At 38.7% G+C, this 21165-nt stretch overlaps 1 protein-coding gene across 1 annotated transcript in view; it reads right to left on the bottom strand.

The window, feature by feature from the left end:
• AP3B1 (adaptor related protein complex 3 subunit beta 1) overlaps positions 1 to 21165 on the bottom strand; it is a 285822-nt gene that overhangs the window by 221386 nt on the left and 43271 nt on the right. Inside the window, exon 3 of the mRNA XM_049866363.1 lies at positions 4028 to 4102. Within this exon, the coding sequence (XP_049722320.1) occupies positions 4028 to 4102 (75 nt within the window). The remainder of the gene's footprint in view (positions 1 to 4027; positions 4103 to 21165) is intronic.

Raw genomic sequence — 21165 nt, forward strand, 5'->3', positions numbered from 1 at the left:
TACAGAAGCTAATAAAAATCTTCAATTTCTTCATCTTTGGCCTTAGTGGTTGGTGCGTAAATTTGAATAACAGTCGTATTAACTGCGTAGGCGTATGGATATTATCCTATCACCGAGAGCGTTGTACTTCAGGATAGATCTTGAAATGTTCTTTTTGACAATGAATGCAACACCATTCCTCTTCAAGGTTTCATTCCCAGCATAGTAGACTATATGACTGTCTGATTCAAAATGGTCAATATCAGTCCATTTCAGCTCACTGATGCCTAGGATATCGATGTTTATGAGTTCCATTTCATTTTTGATGATTTCCAATTTTCCTAGATTCATACTTCGTACATTCCACAGTCTGGTTACTAATGGATGCTTGCAGCTGTTTCTTCTCATCTTGAGCCTTGCCACATCAGCAAATGAAGGTCCCAAAAGCTTGACTCCATCCACGTCATTAAGGTCGACTCTACTTTGAAGAGGCAGTTCTTCCCCAGTTGTCTTCCGAGTGCCTTGCCACCTAAGGGGCTTATCTTCTGGCACTAAAACAGATAATGTTCTGCTGCTATTCATAAGGTTTTTACTGGCTAATTCTTCTCAGAAGTAGACTGCCAGGTCCTTCTTCCTAGTCTGTCTTAGCCTGGAAGCTCAGCTGAAACCTGTCCTCCATGGGTGACCTTGCTGGTATCTGAGTATCGGTGGCATAGCTTCCAGCATCACAGCGACAAACAAGTCCCCACAATATGACAAACTGACAGACATGTGGGGGCTTGGTTTTATATATATATATACACACACACACACACATATATATATATACATATACACACACACACACTTCACTGGATTTGCTTCTCTAGAGAACCCAGCTTAAGAGAGATATTGATGATGATACCACAACATGGTGGATGTAATTAATGTCACCGAATTGTACATTTCAAAATGGTTAAAATGGCAAACTTTTTGTTATATATATTTCACCACAATAAAATTTCAAAAAATAGTCCGAAAGCCATTGGGAGAAGTCTCAAGGTTCCTCCCAGCAACCTGACACTATTACTACCTATCAATCCTCCTACAAAGCCTTACCTGATCATCACATGATTATCACTCGAAAATACCTTTAAATTACACTCAAATTATCCCTCCTTGCTCTCTCTCACTCTCTCAGGTTGTCATCATAACCACTATCTCAAACTCTAAAATTGTTCTCACTTTCTACCCTTTTTAACCCTCAGTTTCCCACTTCCACTGAACCTGCTTTTTCCTCTTCTGCATGTATAATACATTTATTCCTACCAATTGCCCAATCTGTCAAACCCATTTCTCAATTTTCTCAACCTCTCTACACCGTTCCACCTGTTTCTATAACACGACACCATCCTGATGCCTTCACTGAGTCACCTCCCTCCTGTGCCAATAATGCAGGTAACTGCAAAGACTTTCTTCTTGCCTCTACCTGTTCTCTCTCTGCAATCACGTTCACTTTCACAGCTTCAACTCTGCAAATGGCTCTCAATCCTAAATCTCTTGACTTAATCTCCAAACTAAAAACATCAAACTACCATTCCAACTGATACCAAGGTAACTCCAAATGGATGTCCCACCTTTCCAAATTCAATGTGTAAAATCAATACTGAAGAATGCACAGAAAAAGATAGCTGAAAGTATGTAAGTGCATAGACCTGCACAATATAAAAACCATGTGTGCCATATTTTTATGCAAATAATGTGCACCTTTTACATTTGTTAGCCTGTTGTGCCCTCCCTCCTCAAGATATTTTTGTAAGCACGCTATGCTAACTTTTTTTTACAGCAACGTGTGCAAGAGGATTGGCATGGGGGTGCTTATGAGGGTGCCTCACGGGGAGGGTACTGCCAGCAAACATACACAGAAGGCACACATTACTTGCATAAAGATACAGTGGACCCTTGGTATCTTTTTTAATACACAAATATAATAGTAACCTAGATCTCATAATCAGAGCCCTAGTGGCACAGTGGTTAAGAGCTCAACTGCTAACCAAAAGGTCAGCAGTTAGAATCTACGGGCTGCTCCCTGGAAACCTTATGGGACAGTTCTACTCTGTCCTATTGGGTCACTATGAGTCAGAACTGATTCGACAGCAACGGATTTAGATCTCATAAAGGAGCCTGGTGGCATAATGTTTAAGTGCTCAGCTGCTAACTGAAAGGTTAGTGGTTCAAACCTACCAGAGACTCCAGGGGAGATAAGACCTGACAATCTGCTCCCATAATGATTAAAAAAAATAATAATAATGATTACAGCCTACAAAACCCCTATGGGCAGTTCTACTCTGTCATATAGGGTTACTATGAGTCAGAATTGACTCAATGGCGCACAACAACAACAAAAGACTTGACAGGTTAAGTATCAAGTTAGTTAATTTGTGTAAAGGGCTTAGAACAATGCCTGAAAAACAATGAACACTATAGAAGTATACTAAGATACAATATTCAATATTATACATGAATGCTATCCATATTATCATTAACACATAATGTATATACAATACACATTCGTATTATACACTTGATATATTTCATGATTTGGGGCTGGACATCCCAATATGTCAAAGAAAGGAACAAATTCACGTGTGTCTGAAATAAATAAGAGAATGTTAGCCAGTGCAGTACTGGATGGAAAGATAAATAAGGTACTGAAGGTAGGGTTATTTTAGGCTCTTGGAGAAATAGTGCTATGTTAAACTCACTGCACCAATGCCAAACTAGTTATCATTTCCAATCATACTGCATGCTAAAGGAGGAGGACTACTCTTCTGCACCGGTCATTTATACTGATCTAGCACATTTCCTAGGCAAAGCCTTAGCAAGAGGAACGTAAATTAGGTTTATGCCAAAATATCATGCTTTCTAAGTGTTTTTCTCTAGTTAATTCTGCTGACAAGGGTGCTTTAGATATTTAATACCATCACACAAAATAAAGCAACTTCACTAACAAAAAATGACCAAACCATGGAACATACGGAATATACAATCAAAATTACATAAGCAGCTTTCCCCTGAAATAAGGCACCTTAGTCCGCTTGCTCTCTCTCTCAAGCTGTCATAACCATGATCTCATGGCTCAAGGTTCCTGTTATTTGTTCATTTGTTTTGTCATCTACCAACTAAATGCAGACAAATAGTAGCAGTAACACGTTTTTAAATTTTATTAAAAAAAAGGGGGGGGCTTTAAATTGAGAAAATTCTATCAATTAACCAAGCTTCGTCTATGATGTGGAAGGGTGCAGGAATATAACTTCAGTACCAGATTGCAGAAAACTGCATTTTACTGAGATATGTTCATTCAATCCACATATACATGCGGAGTGCTTAGTACATATCAAGAATAGTATGAGAACTCTGGGAAATACTCCTGGGTTTAGTCTTGTTGTTGTTGTTGTTGTTGTTGTTAGGTGCCACCAAGTCAGTTCTGACTCATAGCGATGCTGTGCACAGCGGAACGGAACACTGCCCGGTCCATCCTCACAATAGTTGCTATCCTTGAGCCCATTACTACAGCCACCGTGTCAATCCATCTCTTTGAGGGTCTTCCTCTTTTTCGCTGACCCTCTACTTTACAAAGCATAATATCCTTCTCCAGGGACTGATACCCTCCTAGCTTAGTCCTAGCAATGCCAAAAAGCCCCAAATCATTAAGGTCTGGGATATACTTGACTAGGCCTGTTTCACTAGACATATAATTAGCTTAAAATTAAATGCCTAGACCAGAATTTTAAGTAAACTGGCCTGGAGAAACAGGTGAAAACTCAACAAGTTTACTGTCATTCACCCAAGTGAATTAATCTCAATTTATGCTTTTTACATTCCTGACCAAAAATCCAAAGCTAGGATTATGTCTACTTTTTTTTCTATTTTACCTACATTTAAGACTATGGATATTTTTATTAAAACAAAAATCTAATGATAACTTAAGTATCTTACGTTGCCTTTGAAAGTAACTGAAAACTGTATGATTCTTTTACAACAAAAGGAATTACGAATCAAAATGTACCTCAATATTTTTACTGGCCACGTTCTTTACAACAGCAGGAAACAGTTCTGATGCATTTTTCCCTTTTGCCATCATCTGAAAAATAAAAGTATAATATTAGGGCTGAATCTTTTTTTTTTTAATTAGTAATTTGAAAACACAACAGATATTCTGGGAAATTGTACATACATTAAATATATACAAGGTTGGATCAACAAGGAAGCTGTGGAATTAAGTAGCCTTACTCTTTATATACCACTTACATCAACCTTTAGGTGGAAAGAACAAAAACTCTCCTGTGTACCGATATAAATACACAAGTACACAGACATACTAAGGGATAAATATAAAGTAATTTCAGACATACGTTAAAATATTTACAATAGTTTTCTCCGGCTAACAGGATTACAAATACCTTTTTAAACATCTGTGCTGTTTATTTTTCAAGTTTCTTCCGTTAAAGAAGTGCTGCATTTGCAATAGGGAGAGAAATAAATGTTATTTTGAACAAACCAATTTTCCCTTTGCTTTCTTTTCACAGGTTCCCCTATTCCTTTAACCATCTGTTTTCAAAAATTCCCTTCACTGAGTCCTCTTCCTCTGCTCCCTAAGGTTCTGTGCACCATCTTTCAGGCTACACTGTTCTATAATCTCTGAAACTGCTAAGACTTCCTTTATCCTTACGAATAACCTTCATCTCTATGGGGATCAATTTCCCAAACTGTAGTCCTAAACTCAATTCTCTGCACTAGGTCCACGTCTCTAACTAGCTATCACTGGATGTCTCTTTCACCCCAAAATTGTCATGTCTAAAACCAAACTCATCTTTCATGCTGAAATGATTTTCATATTAGAATTTCCTATTTCTACGAACTCTCTCAGATACCAGAAACCATAGAAATATTGTGGATTCTTCTCATATCTAAACAGTAACTACAAAACAAAGCCAGATGCCACAGAGTTGATTTAACTCACAGCGACCCCATGTGTTCCAAAGTAGAATGGTGTCTCATAGAGTTTTCATGGCTATGACCTTTTGGAAAAAAGACTGCCAGGCCTTTCTTCCAAGGTGCCTCTGGGTGGGTTTGAACCACCCAACCTTTCAGTTGGCAGTCCAGAGCTTAACCACTTGAGCCAATGTTGTTGTGTGCCATTGAGTGAACTTTGACTCACAGCAACCCTATATGACAGAATTGTCCCACAGGGTTTCCTAGGCTGTAATCTTTATGGGAACAGATCACCAGGTCTTTTCTCAGATGGAGCCACTGGTGGGTTCGAACCACCAACTTCTCAGATAGCAGCCAAGCACTGAACCACTGCACCACCAGAGCTCCTTAAACAGTAACCAGGTACCATTATTTCTTACCTGGTCCACTCACATTAATCCCTTCTCATTGCTGCTATCCGAGCATAGGTAGATAACATCACCATAGGGCTTTTCTAACAGTCTCCTTCTTCTGTCTATAATGTGCATCACTGAAATTTAATATGCTTAAAGCACTAACTTGCATATGTCAGCCCTCCTCAAGGATTTCAAAGGCTCTTGACTGCCTAGAGTCCAAACTACTGGACTTAATATTCAAATGCCCTCATAATTTAAAACTCACATCCCTCTTTAAGCTCATCAACCATTATTCTTCTACACCAATACTATTAGACAAGTAAACTGATCAACTCACCACCACGTCATGCCTTTGCTCATATGATGCCTCCAATCAAATTCTTTCCACTTTTCTAAGTTCTACCCTTCAATCTAGAGCATCCTCAAATTCTACTCATTCTCCTTTGTTAGAGCCATCTCCTAACACCACTGTGGCATCCTAATCCTAATTTCCTCTAGAATTTCTTTTTTGTGTGTGCTTTAAGTGAAAGTTTACAAATCAAGTCAGTCTCTCATACAAAAACTTATACACACCTTGCCATGTACTCCTACGTGCTCTCCCCCTAATGAGACAGCAAACTCCTCCTCTCCACCCTGCATTCCCTGAGTCCATTCAACCAGCTCCTATCCCCCTCTGCCTTCTCATCTCGCCTCCAGACAGGAGTTGCCCACATAGTCTCATGTCTCTACTCGAGCCAAGAAGCTCACTCCTCACCAGTATCATTTTCTGTCTTATAGTCCAGTCCAACCCGTCTGCAGAGTTGGCTTTGGGAATGGTTCTTGTCTTGAGCTAACAAAGCGTCCGGGGACCATGACCTCTGCCTGCGGTCCCTCTAGTCTCAGTCAGACCATTTAAAAAGTCTGCTCTTTTTACGAGAATTTGGGGTCTACATCCCACTGCTCTCCTACTTCATCAGGTCTACATCCCATTGCTCTCCTGTTCCCTGTCAGGGCAGTCATCGGTGGTAGCCAGGCACCATCTAGTTCTTCTGGTCTCAGGCTGTTGTAGTCTCTGGTTTATTTGGCCCTTTTTGTCTCTTGGGCTCATCTTCACCCTATATCTTTGGTGTTCCTTCATTCTTCTTTGCTCCAGGTGAGTTGAGACCAATTGATGCCTCTTAGATGGCCACTTGCTAGCGTTAAAGACCCCAGACGCCACTCACCAAAGTGGGATGCAGAACGTTTTCTTAATATATTTTATTATGCCAACTGACCTAGATGTCCCCTGAAACCGTGTCCCTGCTACTCTGGCCTTCGAAGTATTCGGTTTATTCAGGAAACTTCTTTGCTTTTGGTTTAGTCCAGTTGTGCTGACCTTTCCTGTACTGTGTGTTGTCTTTCCCTTCACCTAAAATAGTTCTTGTCTACCATCTCATTAGCAAATACCCCTCTCCCTCCCTCCCCACCCTCATAACCATCAAAGAATATTTTCTCATGTGTTTAAATTTGTTCTTGAGTCCTTATAATAGTGGTCTCATAAAATATTTTTTCTTTTGCAACTAATTCCACTCAGCATAATGCCTTCCACCTACAGAATTTTTTAACCTCTATTTTTCCATTGGAATTTCCTATGTGCTATCTTGTATTTCTATATATTTCAATTTTATGTCTTCATTCCTATTTCCTTCATCCCTGTTCCCAGAATATACCTTTATGTCTTTTAATAGTTCAGACCTTGATAACTAAAAGTAAAGCTCAAACTACAGGATAATTTTTGAGAAAGGGATTCTTTATGAATCAAACACCACATTAAAAAAAAAAATTACCTAGAAAAGATAAAGGTATTATCTTTATCAATTTACGACAAATTTTATATAAATACTATGTGATAATGCACTGTAATCCCAGTTAGCAATTTCTCAGACTTTTCTACATAATGATAGCTTTAAAATTATTTCCAATTTAAGCTACTCTTTTTAAATAAATTCTGTTTCCTTATCTGTGACATTCTTTTGAATATTTTGTAAAATCTTCTGCATACTACAGAAGGTTCACAGAATACTGTACCTAAAATATCTTTATATGATTTATACACTTCTTTCAATTTTTTCATCCGTAAAGTAGGAAAAAATCCAAACCAAATTCACTGCCGTTGAGTCGATTTTTACTTCATAGTAACTCTGTCAGACAGTGTAGAACTTTCCCGTAGGATATCCAAGTCTCTAAATCTTAATAGAAGCAAACTATCACATCTTTCTCCTATGGAGCGGCTGGTGGGTTCAAACCACTAAACTTTCAGTTAGCAGCCAAGTGCTTAACCATTGTACCACCAGGGCTCCTCCCAAAGTAAGAATACCGAAAACCAAACCCACAGCGGTGGAGTTGGAATTCAAACTCATAGCAATCCCATAGGGTTTCCAATGCTGTAAATCTTTACAGAAGCAGATTGCCACATCTTTCCCCCCCAGAGCCCCTGGTGGTTTCGAACCCCTGACCTTTCAGTTAGCAGTTGATTGCTTTACCCACTGAGCAACTAGGGCTCCTCCACTCCTCCAAGGACTGGAAATAATCAAGTCTTTACTATTTTAAGCTAAAAGAATAGTTGTTACAAGTTCACCAATCATATAATGAAATAAAGATTAATTTTAAAAGCAGTTATTTTAATGAAGCAGTGTATCTGAAATTCTCCTTAGCTCACCACAGCTCAACAATCCAAGGTAAAACCATGGACATCTGCTATAAACACTAGGAAAATATTTCTCAGAAACATCAAGTAAAGTAATATATGCATGTTTCAACTTCAGTCCTGCTGTGTAATAATGTAAGAATTTGAACTTGGTAGCTTCTCTCCCCTAAGGATACTTTGATATACATGAGACTTTATTCAACAAGTACAACAGTGAAGACATTACCCCACGATTCTTAAGAAGCCTTAGATATTACCAAAGAAATATAATAAAATGAACTGTGACTATCATTATGGCTTCTTACCGTTAGCTATTCCTGAGAAGATTCTCTGCTGAATCACAGGACTACTGGCTGTGACAGATAGGCAGTTGTACACTGCCAGCATTTTGGTATATTTCAGAATATAATATGGAAAAGCAAACACATAACATTTAAGATCCTGGAGCTTACAACTTAGAAATGTGTAAAGGTTGTTAGCTACGAAGCAAAGACCTTAAAACTATACTGTGATCTTAAGAGGTGATAACATCCCACACTCAAGGCTCATTGATCCCAAATTATAAAGAGGAATTGAAATTTTCCAAACTACATAAAAAAAAAGACAAAAAATTTTGAGGCCAACATTAAAACTCTGCTGACTGATCTCCAGTAAACTACTTCTACTCAAAAGATGTTTTAATACACACACACACACACACACACACATTAGAACACGAAGTTTTTTAAACGAATTTAAAAGCTTCCAGAAAAGGAAAACTTCACTAATTAAAAATCAAATTCAAAAAAACAGACAAAAGTAATGGAGAACAAATAACTTCTGTGAGAGCAGGCTGAAAAAACAATTTCAAGCAAAATTAAGTAACTATTAATGTTTAATTAAAAAAAGGACATTTCTTGTTGTTAGGCACCGTTGAGTCAGTTCCAACTCATAGCAACCCTGTGTACCACAGAACGAAACACTGTCCCGTCCTGCACCATCCTCACCATCACTGTTATGCTTAAGGCCATTGCCACAGCCACTATGTCAATCTATCTTGTTAAGGGTCTTCCTCTTTTTCGCTGACCCTGTACTCTACCAAGCATGATGTGTTTCTCCAGGGACTGATCCCTCCTGACAACATGTCCAAGTATGTAAGACGTAGTCTCGCCATCCTTGCTTCTAAGGAGCATTCCGGTTGTACTTCTTCTGAGACAGATTGGTTCGTTCTTTTGGCAGTCCACAGTATAGTCAATATTCTTCGCCAACACCGCAATTCAAAGGCATCAATTGTTCTTCAGTCTTCCTTATTCATTGCCCAGCTTTCACATGCATAAGATGCAATTGAAAATACCATGGCTTAGGTAAGGCACACCTTAGTCTTCAAGGTGACATCTTTGCTTTTCAACACTTTAAAGAGGTTTCATAGCGGATTTGTCTGACGTGGTGGGTCTCTTGATTTCTTGCCCGCTGCGTCCACGGGTATGGATTGTGGATCCAAGTAAAATGAAATCCTTGACAACTTCAATCTTTTCTCCGTTTATCATGATGTTGCTTATTGGTCCAGTTGTGAGGATTCTTGTTTTCTTTATGTTGAGGTGTAACCCACACTGAAGGTCGTGATCTTTGATCTTCATCAGTAAGTGCTTCAAGTCCTCTTCATTTTCAGCAAGTAAGGCTGTATCATCTGCATAATGCAGGTTGTTAATGAGTCTTCCTCCAACGCTGATGCCCGGATCTTCTCCATACAGTTCAGATTCTCAGATTATCTGCTCAGCGCACAGACTGAACAGGTATGGTGAAAGGATACAACCATGATGCACACCTTTCCTGACTTTAAACCACGCAGTATCCCCTTGTTCTGTTGAAACAACTGCCTCTTGATCTATGTACAGATTTCTCATGAGCACAAGTAAGTGTTCTGGAATTCCCATTCTTTGCAATTTTATCCATAATTTGTTATGATCCACACAATCGGATGCCTTTGCATAGTCAATAAAACACAGGTGAACATCTTTCTATTACTGTCTGCTTTCAGCCAGGATCCATCTGACATCACCAATGATATCCCTGGTTCCACATCATCTCCTGAATCTGGCCTGATTTTCTGGCAGTTCCCTGTCAATATACTGCTGCACTTGTTTTTGAAAGATTTTCAGCAAAATTTTACTTGTGGGTGATATTAATGATGTTGTTCGATAATTTCCGCACTCAAATAGATCACCTTTCTTGGGAATAGGCATGAACATGGATCTCTTCCAGTCAGTCTTACAAATCTCCTGGCACAGACGAGTGAGCGCTTCTAGCACTGCATCTGTTTGTTGAAACATCTCAATTGGTATTCCATCAATTCCTGGAGCTTTGTTTTTTGTCAGTGCCTTTAGTGCAGCTTGGACTCCTTCCTTCAGTACCATTGGTTTCTGATCATATGCTACCTTTTGAAATACTTGAAAAGTCGACCAATTCTTTTTGGTATAATGACTCTGTGTATTCTTTCCATCTTCTTTTGATGCTTCCTGTGTCGTTTAATATCTTCCCCATAGTATCCTTCACTATTGCAACTCGAAGCTTAAATTTTTTCTTCAGTTCTTTCAGCTTGAGAAATGCCGAGAGTGTTCTTCCCTTTTGGTTTTCTATCTCCGGCTCTTTGCACATGTCATTATCATACTCTACTTTGTCTTCTCGAGCCACACTTTGAAATTTGTTCAGTTCTTTTACTTCATCATTTCTTCCTTTTGCTTTAGCTACTTGACACTCAAGAGCAAGCTTCAGAGTCTCTTCTGACATCCATTTTGGTCTTTTCTTTCTTGTCTTTTTAATGACCTTTTGCTTTCTTCATGGATGATGTCCTTCCACAACTCGTCTGGTCTTTGAGCATTACTGTTAAATGCATCAAATCTATTCTTGAGATGGTCTCTAAATTCAGGTGGGATATACTCAAGGCCGTACTTTGGCTCTCGTCAACTCGTTCTAATTTTCTTCAGTTTCAACTTGAACTTGCAAATGAACAACTGACGGTCTGTTCTGCAGTCAGCCCCTGGCCTTGTTCTGACTGATGATACAGAGCTTTTCCATTGTCTCTTTCCACAGATTAGTCGATCTGATTCCTGTGTTATTCCATCTGGCGAGGTCCAAGTGTATAGCAGCCATTTATGTTGATGAAAAAAGGTATTTGCAGTGAAGAAGTCGTTGGTCTTGCAAAATTCTATCATGCAACCTCTAGCATCGTTTCTATCACCAAAGCAATATTTTCCAACTACTGATCCTTCTTTGTTTCCAACTTTTGCATTCCAATCACCAGTAATTATCAATGCATCCTGACTGCATCATGTTCAATTTCAGACTGCAGAAGCTGGTAAAAATCTTCAATATCTTCATCTGTGGACTTAGTGATTGGTATGTATATTTGAATAACAGTCATATTAACTGGTCTTCCTTACAGGCGTATGGATATTACCCTATCATTGACAGCACTGTACTTGAGGATCGATCTTGAAATCTTCTTTTTGACAATGAATTCAATGCCATTCCTCAAGTTGTCATTCCTGGCATAGTAGATCATATGATTGTACAATTCAAAGTGACCAATACCAGTCCATTTCAGCTCACTAATGCCTAGGATATTAATGTTTACACATTCCATTTCATTTTTGATGATTTCCAATTTTCCTAGATTCATACATTCCCTGTTCTGATTATTAATGGATGTTTGTAGCTGTTTCTTCTCATTTTGAGTCATGCCACATCAGCAAATGAAGGTCCCGAAAGCTTGACTCCATCCACGTCATTAAGGTCAACTCTACTTTGAGGAGGCAGCCCCTTCCCAGTCATCTTTTCAATGCCTTCCAACCTGGGAGGCCCATCTTCTGACACTGTATCAGACAATATTTCACTGTTATTCATAAGGTTTTCACTAACTAATTCTTTTCAGAAGTAGACTGCCGGGTCCTTCTTCTTAGTCTGTCTTAGTCTGGAAGCTCAGCGGAAACCTGTCAGGCATGAGTGACCCTGTTGGTATCTGAATACCGGTGGCATAGCTTCCAGCATCACAGCAACACACAAGCTCCCATAGTAGGACACACTGACAGGAAATGGAAATTTCAAATATAACATTCAATAATAAAAAAAATTAAAAATTTTTTTCCAATAGCATCCAAAACTCACAAAATAGAGAAAATATTAACAAAATACAAAAACCAATAATTTAACACTAAAACTAAAATTCATGCTTAGAGAAAAATGAAAGAAGGCTTACATAACTGAAGAGATACACCATATTCATGGTTCATAAGACCAAATATTGTTAACATGTCAATTCTCCCAAATCGATCTACAGATTCAATATAATCCAAATATAAATCACAGCAAGTTTTTTTTTTTTTTTTTACGGAAACTGAAAAGTTGACTCTAAGATTTAAATGGAAATGCAAAAGACATAAACAGAACGATCTTGAAAAAGAATAAGGTCAAAGGACTTAAACTATTTAATTTTAAGGCTACAGAAATCATGAGTGAGGTACTGTGAAAGGACATTAACAGAAGAGATTTCAGCAGTGGACCCACATAAACATGATAAACTAATTTTTACTGGAAGTTGAAATTTCGTGAGGGAAAGATATAACATTTTAACCAAACAGCACAGGAGAGGAGAGGACTGGGTTGTCATTTGTTAAAAAGAAACCTGGACCCTTACCTCACACCATATGTAAAGATTAATGCAGAATGGATCCTAGACTTAAATGTAAAAGCTAAAACTATGAAGACTCCAAAAGAAAACAGGGAAATTCTTTGCAACCTTGGAGCAGGCCAAGATGGCTCAGATAAGAAAAACATAAACCATAAATGGGAAAAAAAAGTTAAATTGGACTCCATCAAAATTAAACTTCTGCTCTATAAATGAAACCATCAAAAACAGAAAAAGCCATAAATTGTGAGAAAATATTCACAATACATATATCTGACAAGGAATTGTATCCAAAATAAAGAACTCTTAGAACTCCATACTTATACACACAACAACACAATACAAAATGGGTAAAAGATATCAACAAACATTTCACAAAAAATACAAACAGCCAGTAAGCATATGAAAAAAATAAAACTCCCCATCCTTAGCCAGTAGGGAAACACAAATTATCACAAGATAACCACCACACATCCATCAGAATGGCTATAATTGAAAAGTCTCACCATAATGATATACAGGAAGCCCTAAAAGACAAGCTACCTGTAAACAATATTTAAGCTACCATTAGTGCTCAATCTAGATCCTCTCCTGTAAATATGAATAAAAATCCATTGCTGTCAAGTCGATTCCAACTCATAGTGACCCTATAGCACAGAGCAGAACTGCCCTATAGGGTTTCCAAGGAGCGGCCGGTGGATTTGAACAGCCGACCTTCTGGTTAGCAGCCAAATGCTTAACTGCTGTACCGCTAAATATGTATAAACAAATGAAAACCACCAATTTCTGAGAAAAACCAACAGCACAAATTAGGCAATCAAACCTTGTAAAAACAAAAACTAATACACAGTGAAACAGAAAAAGAAAGAAAAAATAACATTTTAAAACAAGCGAAATTAGAGATGCAAACACTTCTATTACCCAGCTGTTAAGAAACAGAAGCCCTAGGTCTGGGAATATAGGGGGAATAGGAGGTGACTACTAAAGGGGAAGGGGTTTCTTTTGGGGTGACGAATATGTTCAAAAATCAGTTGTGAGGACTGGACAACTCTGTGAATATAATAAAAACCAGTGAATTATATACTTTAAATGAGTGAAATGAATATGGTATGTAAACTGTGTCTCAATAAGGATGTTACCAAAAAAAGAGATAAAGACAAAAGAAAAGGAGAAATAAAGGTGAACTATGGGTTCTGGCTTATTTATAGGAATAAGGGGAGGGGTAATGATTAATGTGAAAGGTTGATTTTAAAGGTTAAGTTCAGGACCACACTGCAAATATCTGCCTGCCCTATGTGCTTCTCACTAACTACACCTGGGTCTTCTCCACTACTTCCCAAGATTGTAATCTTCCTCACATTTCTAATAGATATGCCCTCACAGAATCTCCAAGAGAAGCAGCAATACCATCACAGTCAATTGTCAAATGAAGCAAGTACTGATTCAGATTTATTAGCTGTTTTATCCCACTCCGCCACACTACTACTATAGAATAAGCCAATCTCTGTAGTATAGAGGATTGTTTGTAGACTTTTTGGAGGAGGATCAGGGCTCAAGGTATCTGTCCTGGGGTGGGGAAGTAAATTGACTTTTCAACATTACATTTCCATTTTTTAAGTTTATGCTGTTCGATGCATTGCCTTGCAAAAGCTCATCGATGTTGCTGATTTTACCCCTATCCCCTTGCCATTTCAGGAATTCTTGTCTTATGAAAATATTTCTGTAAGGTGCTACCTTCTTTCATGATGCTAAGACAAACTGATCACCTCAGGAAGATGACTACAGTCTGAAATCCAGCTCACATATTTTTTTACAGAAATTCTTATCCCCTTTGAATAAAAAAAAGGAACAGCAAAGAAGACCACAGTTACCAGAAGAAAGAAAATAATAAAGGTCAGAGCTGAAATAAATGAAAGAGAAAGCAGAAAGAATCAGCAAGACTAGAAGTTGGTTCTTTGAGAGGATCAAAAAAATTGGCCAAACTGACAAAGGAAAAAAATGAGAAGACGCAAATAACCAAAATAAGAAATGACATGGGTGACATTACAACAGAATGAACTCAGGTAAAGAGGATCATGACAATATTATGAAAAACTGTACTCCCCAAAATTTGAAAACCTAGAAGAAGTGGACAAATTTCTGGAAATATACTACCTAATGAAACTAACACAAATAGAGGTAGAAAATTTGAACAGACCCATAAAAAAAAGAAATTGAAGATGTCATTAAAAAAAACTCGCAACAACAAAAAAATGCTCCAGCCCAGACTGCTTCACTGGAGAATTCTACCAAACATGCAGAAAAGAGCTGAGACCATTCCAGAACATAGAAAAGGAAGGAATACTCCCTAATTCATTCTATACAGCCAGCATAACCCTGATTCCACAGCTAGGCAAAGATGCCACCAAAAAAAAAAAAAAATTATAAACCAACATCCCCCATGAACATATACACACAAATTCTCAACAAAATCCAAGCCAACAGAATTCAACAGTATATCCAAAAAAATAATACATCATGATCAAGTGGAATTCATACCACGGATGCATGGATGGTTCACCATTATAAAATCACTTGACATAGTTCATCACATAAATAAAACAAAGGAAAAGAATCACATGATCTTCTTGATCAATGCAGAACAGGCATCTGATAAAATCCAACACGCTTTCCTGATAAAAAGTCTAAGCACAGTAGGAATAAAAGGGAAATTCCTCAACTAATTCAGGGATATATGCAAAACCAACAGCCAACATTATTCTCAACAGAGAAAGATTAAGAGCACTCCTCTCGAGAATGGAAACGAGACAACAATGCTCTTTATCATCAATCTTATTAATATTGTACTGGAAGTCCTAGCTAAATCAATAAGGCAAGAAAGGGAAATAAAGGCTATCCAAGTTAGAAACGAAGAAGTAAAGCTATATTCACACAGGACTTGATTCTATGCATAGAAAATACCAGAGACTTCACAGGGAAGTTACTGGAACTAAAAGAAATATTCAGCATAGTGTCAGGGTACAAGATCAACACACAAAAATCAGCTGGGTTCCTCCACACTAATAAGATGAACTCCAAAAAAGGAAATCAAGAAAACAACACCATTTACAATAGCCCCCAGAAGGATAAAATACCTAGGAATAAATCTAGCCAGAGATGTAAAAGACATACAAGGAAAACTATAAAACACTAATGTAAGAAACCAACAGACCTACATAAATGGAAAAACATTCTATGAGCTTGCATTGGAAGGGTTAAGATTGTGAAAATGTCAATACTACCAAAAGCGATCTATAGATACAGTGCAATCCTGATCCAAATCCCAACAGCATTCTTTAATGATATGGAAAAACTAATCTTCAACTTTATACAAAAAGCAAAGAGGCCCTGAAAAGATAGAGCAATATCGAAGAAGAACAACAAAGCCCGAGGCCTCACATTTCCCGATCTCAAAACTTAAGAAGCCACAGTAACCAAACAGCCTGGTACTAGTTCAATGACAGACACACAGAACAACGGAAATGAATTGAGAACCCAGAAGTAAATACAACCATCCATGAGCACCTGATGCTCGACAAAGGGTTGAAATTCATTGAATGGGGAAGAAACAGTATGACAAATGATGCTGACAAAACTAGTTATACATTTACAGAAAAATAAACAGGATCCATGCACAAAAACTAACTCAAAATGGATCAAAGACCTAAATGTAAAAAGCTACGACTATAAAACTCTTGGAAAATAACACAGGGACAAAACTGCAGGACCGAATTTTTGGCATAAATAGCAAATCAAACACAACTAAAAATGCATGAACAACAGAAGATAAATTAGATAAACGGAACCTCCTAAAAATTAAATACCTATGTTCACCAAAAGACTTTACCAAAAGAGTAAAAACTACACACTGGGGAGAAATCTTTGGCAACGAATGACATACTAACAAGGGTCTAATCTCTAATCTCTAAAATACATAGAAAATATCAACTGAAAAACTAGATAACTGAGAGCTCCTAAAAATCAAACACTTATGCTCATCCAAAGACTTCACCAAAAGAGTAAAAAGATTATCTACATACTGGGAAAAAGTTTTTAGCTATGACATTTCCGATCAGCACCTGATCTCTAAAATCCACATGATACTGCACAAAGTCAACTACAAAAAGACAAATAACCCAATTAAAAAATGGGCAAAAGATATGAACACACTTCACTAAAGAAGACATGCAGGTAGCTAACAGATACATGGGGAAATACTCACTATCATTAGCCATTAGAGAAATGCAAATCAAAACTACAATGAGATTTCATCTTGCTCCAACAAGGCTGGCCTTAATCCAGACAACACAAAATAATAAATGTTGGAGAGGCTGTGGAAAGACTCAAACACTTATACACTGCTGGTGGGAATGTAAAATGGTACAACCACTTTGGAAATCGATTTGGCACTTCCTTAAAAAGCTAGAAATAGAACTACCACATGATCCAGCAATCCCACTCCTTGGAATATATCCTAGAGAAATAAGAGCCTTTACACGAACAGACGCACACCCATGTTCACTGCAGCACTGTTTAAAATAGCAAAATGATGAAAGCAACCAAGGTGCCCGTCAACTGATGAATGGATAAATAAATTACGCTATATTTACACAATGGCATACTACGCAACGACAAAGAACAGTAATGAACCTGTGAAACATTTCATAACATGAGGAATCTGGAAGGCATTACGCTGAGTGAAATTAGTCAGTTGCAAAAGGACAAATAGTGTATAAGGCCACTGTTATAAGAACTCGAGAAATTGTTTAAACAGAGAAGAAAATATTCTTTGATGGTTACAAGAAGAGGGACGAGGGAGGGTGGGAGAGGGGTTTTCACTAATTAGGTAGTAGACAAGAATTATTTTAGGCGAAGGGAAAGACAACACACAATACAGGAGAGGTCAGCACAACTGGACTAAACCAAAACCAAAGACGTTTCCTGAATAAACTGAATGCTTCGAAGGCCAGCGTAGCAGGGGCAGGGGTTTGGGGCCATGGTTTCAGGGGTCATCCAGGTCAACAGGCATAATAAAATATATTAAGAAAACGTTCTGCATCCCAGTTTGGTGAGTCGCATCTGGGGTCTTAAATGCTAGCAAGCAGCCATCTAAGATGCATCAATTGGTCTCGACCCACCTGGAGCAAAGGAGAATGAAGAACACCAAAGACATAAGGTAAAGATGAGCCCAAGAGACAGAAAGGGCCACATAAACCAGAGACTACATCAGCCTTAGGCCAGAAGAACTAGATGGTGCCTGGCTACCACCGATGACTGCCCTGACAGGGAATACAATGGAGAATCCTGATGGAGCAGGAAAGCAGTGGGATGTGGACCCCAAATTCTCGTAAAAAGTGCAGACTTAATGGTCTGACTGAGACTAGAGGGACTATATGCAGAGGTCATGGTCCCTAGACTCTTTGTTAGCCCAAGACAGGAACCATTGCCAAAGCCAACTCTTCAGACAGGGACTGGACTGGACAATGGATTGGAGAGGGATGCTGGTGAGGAGTGAGCTTCTTGGATCAGGTGGACACTTGAGATTATGTTGGCATCTCCTGCCTGGAGGGGAGATGAGAGGCTAGAGGGGTTTAGAAGCTGGCGAAATGGACATGAAAAAGAGAGAGTGAAAGGAGGGAGTGGGTTCTCTCATTACAGGGAGAGCAATTGGGAGTATGCAGCAAGATGTATATAAGTTTTTGTGTGAGAGACTGACTTGATTTGTAAACTTTCACTTAAAGCACAATAAAAATTTTAAAAATATATATCAACTTAACAACAAAAAGTCAAACAATACAATCAAAAAAATTGGTAAAGGACATGACAGACACTTCACCGAAGAGGACATTCAAGTGGCCAACAAATACATGAAAAGATGCCCGTGATCATTAGACATTACCCAAAAAAAAAAAAAAAAACTGTTGCCATCAAGTCGATTCCAACTCATAGTGATCCTACAGTCATTAGAGAGATGAAATCAGAAGTACAATGAGATCCCATCTCACCTCTGTAAAAATGGCAATGACTAACAGAAAACTACAAATGCTGGCACGATTATGGGGAGATTGGAACTCACTGATGGTTGGACTATAAAGTGGTACAACCACTATGGAAAATGGTAGGGCACTTCCTCAAAAAGTTTGAAACAGAAATACCTTATGATCCAGTGCGGCCCTGGTGGCTTACTGGTTAAGAGCTCAGCTGCTAACCAAAAGGTTGGCAGTTCGAATCCACCAGCCACTCCTTGAAAACCCTATGAGGCAGCTCTACTCTGTCCTACAAGGTCGCTATGAGTCCGAATCAATTCAACAGTAACAGGTCTGGTCTGGGTCTATGATCCAACAATCCCACTCCTAGGTATATATCCAAGAGATATAAGCGCAGTGACATGAACAGATATATGCACACCTATGTTTACTGCATTATTCACAACTGCAAAAAGATGGAAGCAACCTAAATGCCTATCAACAGACGAATGGCTAAACAAATTGTGGTACACATAATGGAATACTACACAACTACAAAGAATAATGAGGAGTCCATGAAACATAACATGGATGAATCCGTAGGACATTATACTGAGTGAAATAAGTCAATCACAAAAGGACAAATATTGCATGATCCCACTATTATAAAAAGTTAAGAATAGACATACACACAGGGATGGGAGGGGGAATCACTTTCTAGACAGTAGACACTTGTTATCTTCAGTGATGGGAAAGGCAATACCAAACATGTGTTAAGTCTGTACAACATGACCAAGGTAAATGAAGACACTAAGTAGTACACGAGAAAAAGGGATAACTTCAGTAAATGTTATAGCATACAATTTTGGAACACCAGTAATAACAATGAAAAAAATACATATGTGGTTACATAGTATGATCATTAAGGTTGTGTGTCAAACTGGCTGGGCCATGATTCTCAGTCCTTTGGTAATTATGATGCAGTTTGGCAGTCATATGATGATGGGATGATGTAATCACTCCCACGATGAGATTTGATATAATGCGATCACCTCCATGATGGGATCGACTGTGAGTACCCAGTCAGCTGAAAAGGAGTTTTCTTGAGGTTGTGGCCTGCACTGAAAATAAGTGGACTTTCTAGCAGGGCTCGTGGGCTTTTGCTTGCTCTGGATCCTGCAGCTGGCTCCTATGCACGTGACCTCTGGTTCTTGGGACTTGACCTAGCAGCTTACCTGCCATTTTGCCTGCCGATCTTGGACTCATCAGTCTTCACAGCCCTGTGAGCAGAAGCCCTGCTGTCCGACTCACTGATCTTGAGTTCGCCAGCACCTCTGATTAAGTGAATCAGGAGAAGCCTCCAGCCTGACTCATGGACTTGGGACATTCCAGCTTCCACAACCTTGTGAACCATTTCCTTGATATAAATGTCTCTCTATATATACTTATCGACTCGACGGCAGTGGGTTTTAGTGGGGTTTTTTTTTTATATACTTAGACACTTCACTGATTTTCTTTCTCTAGAAAACCCAGCCTAAGACCTTTGGTACCAAGAGTGGTTCTAAAGAAGCAAAACTGTAAGGACAAGTTTTCTAAATTGGTTCTCAAATCTGGTTAGTCTTAAAGATGTTGATGATTCTGCTTCCAGTAGTAAAGGGGGCACTGCTAATCCATAGCATGAGGTGGAAATAGAAATACACAAAACATCACCAACAACACATCAGGTATTGGTCAAAGTCGAAGCTCTGGGTTATCGCATGTTTGATACTTTTCTACAATTTTGTCATAATGTGAAGCATATGGAAGCTGGTTTGTCCTACGTCCAATAGACAAAGTGGTGAAAGAAAGAGATGAGCTCAGGGCTTCAGGGTCAGAGCTCAAGTGCCACATAAATGGCCTCAGAATTTCCACTTGTGCCTTGAAAGAAAGCCTTATTTCTTACAGTAACAGCTGATGTTGCTGAAAACCAAACCAAATCAAACCCAGAGTTTTATCATAATAGTGGCTGAATTACAATGCCAATTCAATTCTCAACCTCGAGTCATGTCTGAAGTTAAAGTGACAGCAATGACTGGGAAGAAATGGGATGCTAAAACTTGGGATGGGGACACATGGGCAGATATTCAGGAAGCTGCGGACACTGAGCTCCTAAATTCCATTGAATCACTTCAGCCAACAGAACCAGCACTCTCACCCCATCTGAAGACATTACTCCACTTTTGTCTGCTAAGCTACCCTCCCCAGTAAAGCCATTTGCCCCTCCACCCCCATCTGATGAAATTAACCCAGCTGGGTCTAAGGAGCCTTTGTCTGAGTCATTGCCTTGGCAGATGCCTTTCAAGACATTGCTGAATGCTCTTGGAAAACATCCCTACCATCCATTTTTGCTTCTACACCTGTAACTAGACTTAAGTCCCAGTAAGCCCCAAAAGGCGAAGTACAAAGTGTGACTCAGGACAAAGTACACCACACTCCAAAAGAACT

The sequence above is a fragment of the Elephas maximus genome, chromosome 2 (assembly GCF_024166365.1).
Source record: "Elephas maximus indicus isolate mEleMax1 chromosome 2, mEleMax1 primary haplotype, whole genome shotgun sequence".
Lineage (NCBI taxonomy): Eukaryota > Metazoa > Chordata > Mammalia > Proboscidea > Elephantidae > Elephas > Elephas maximus.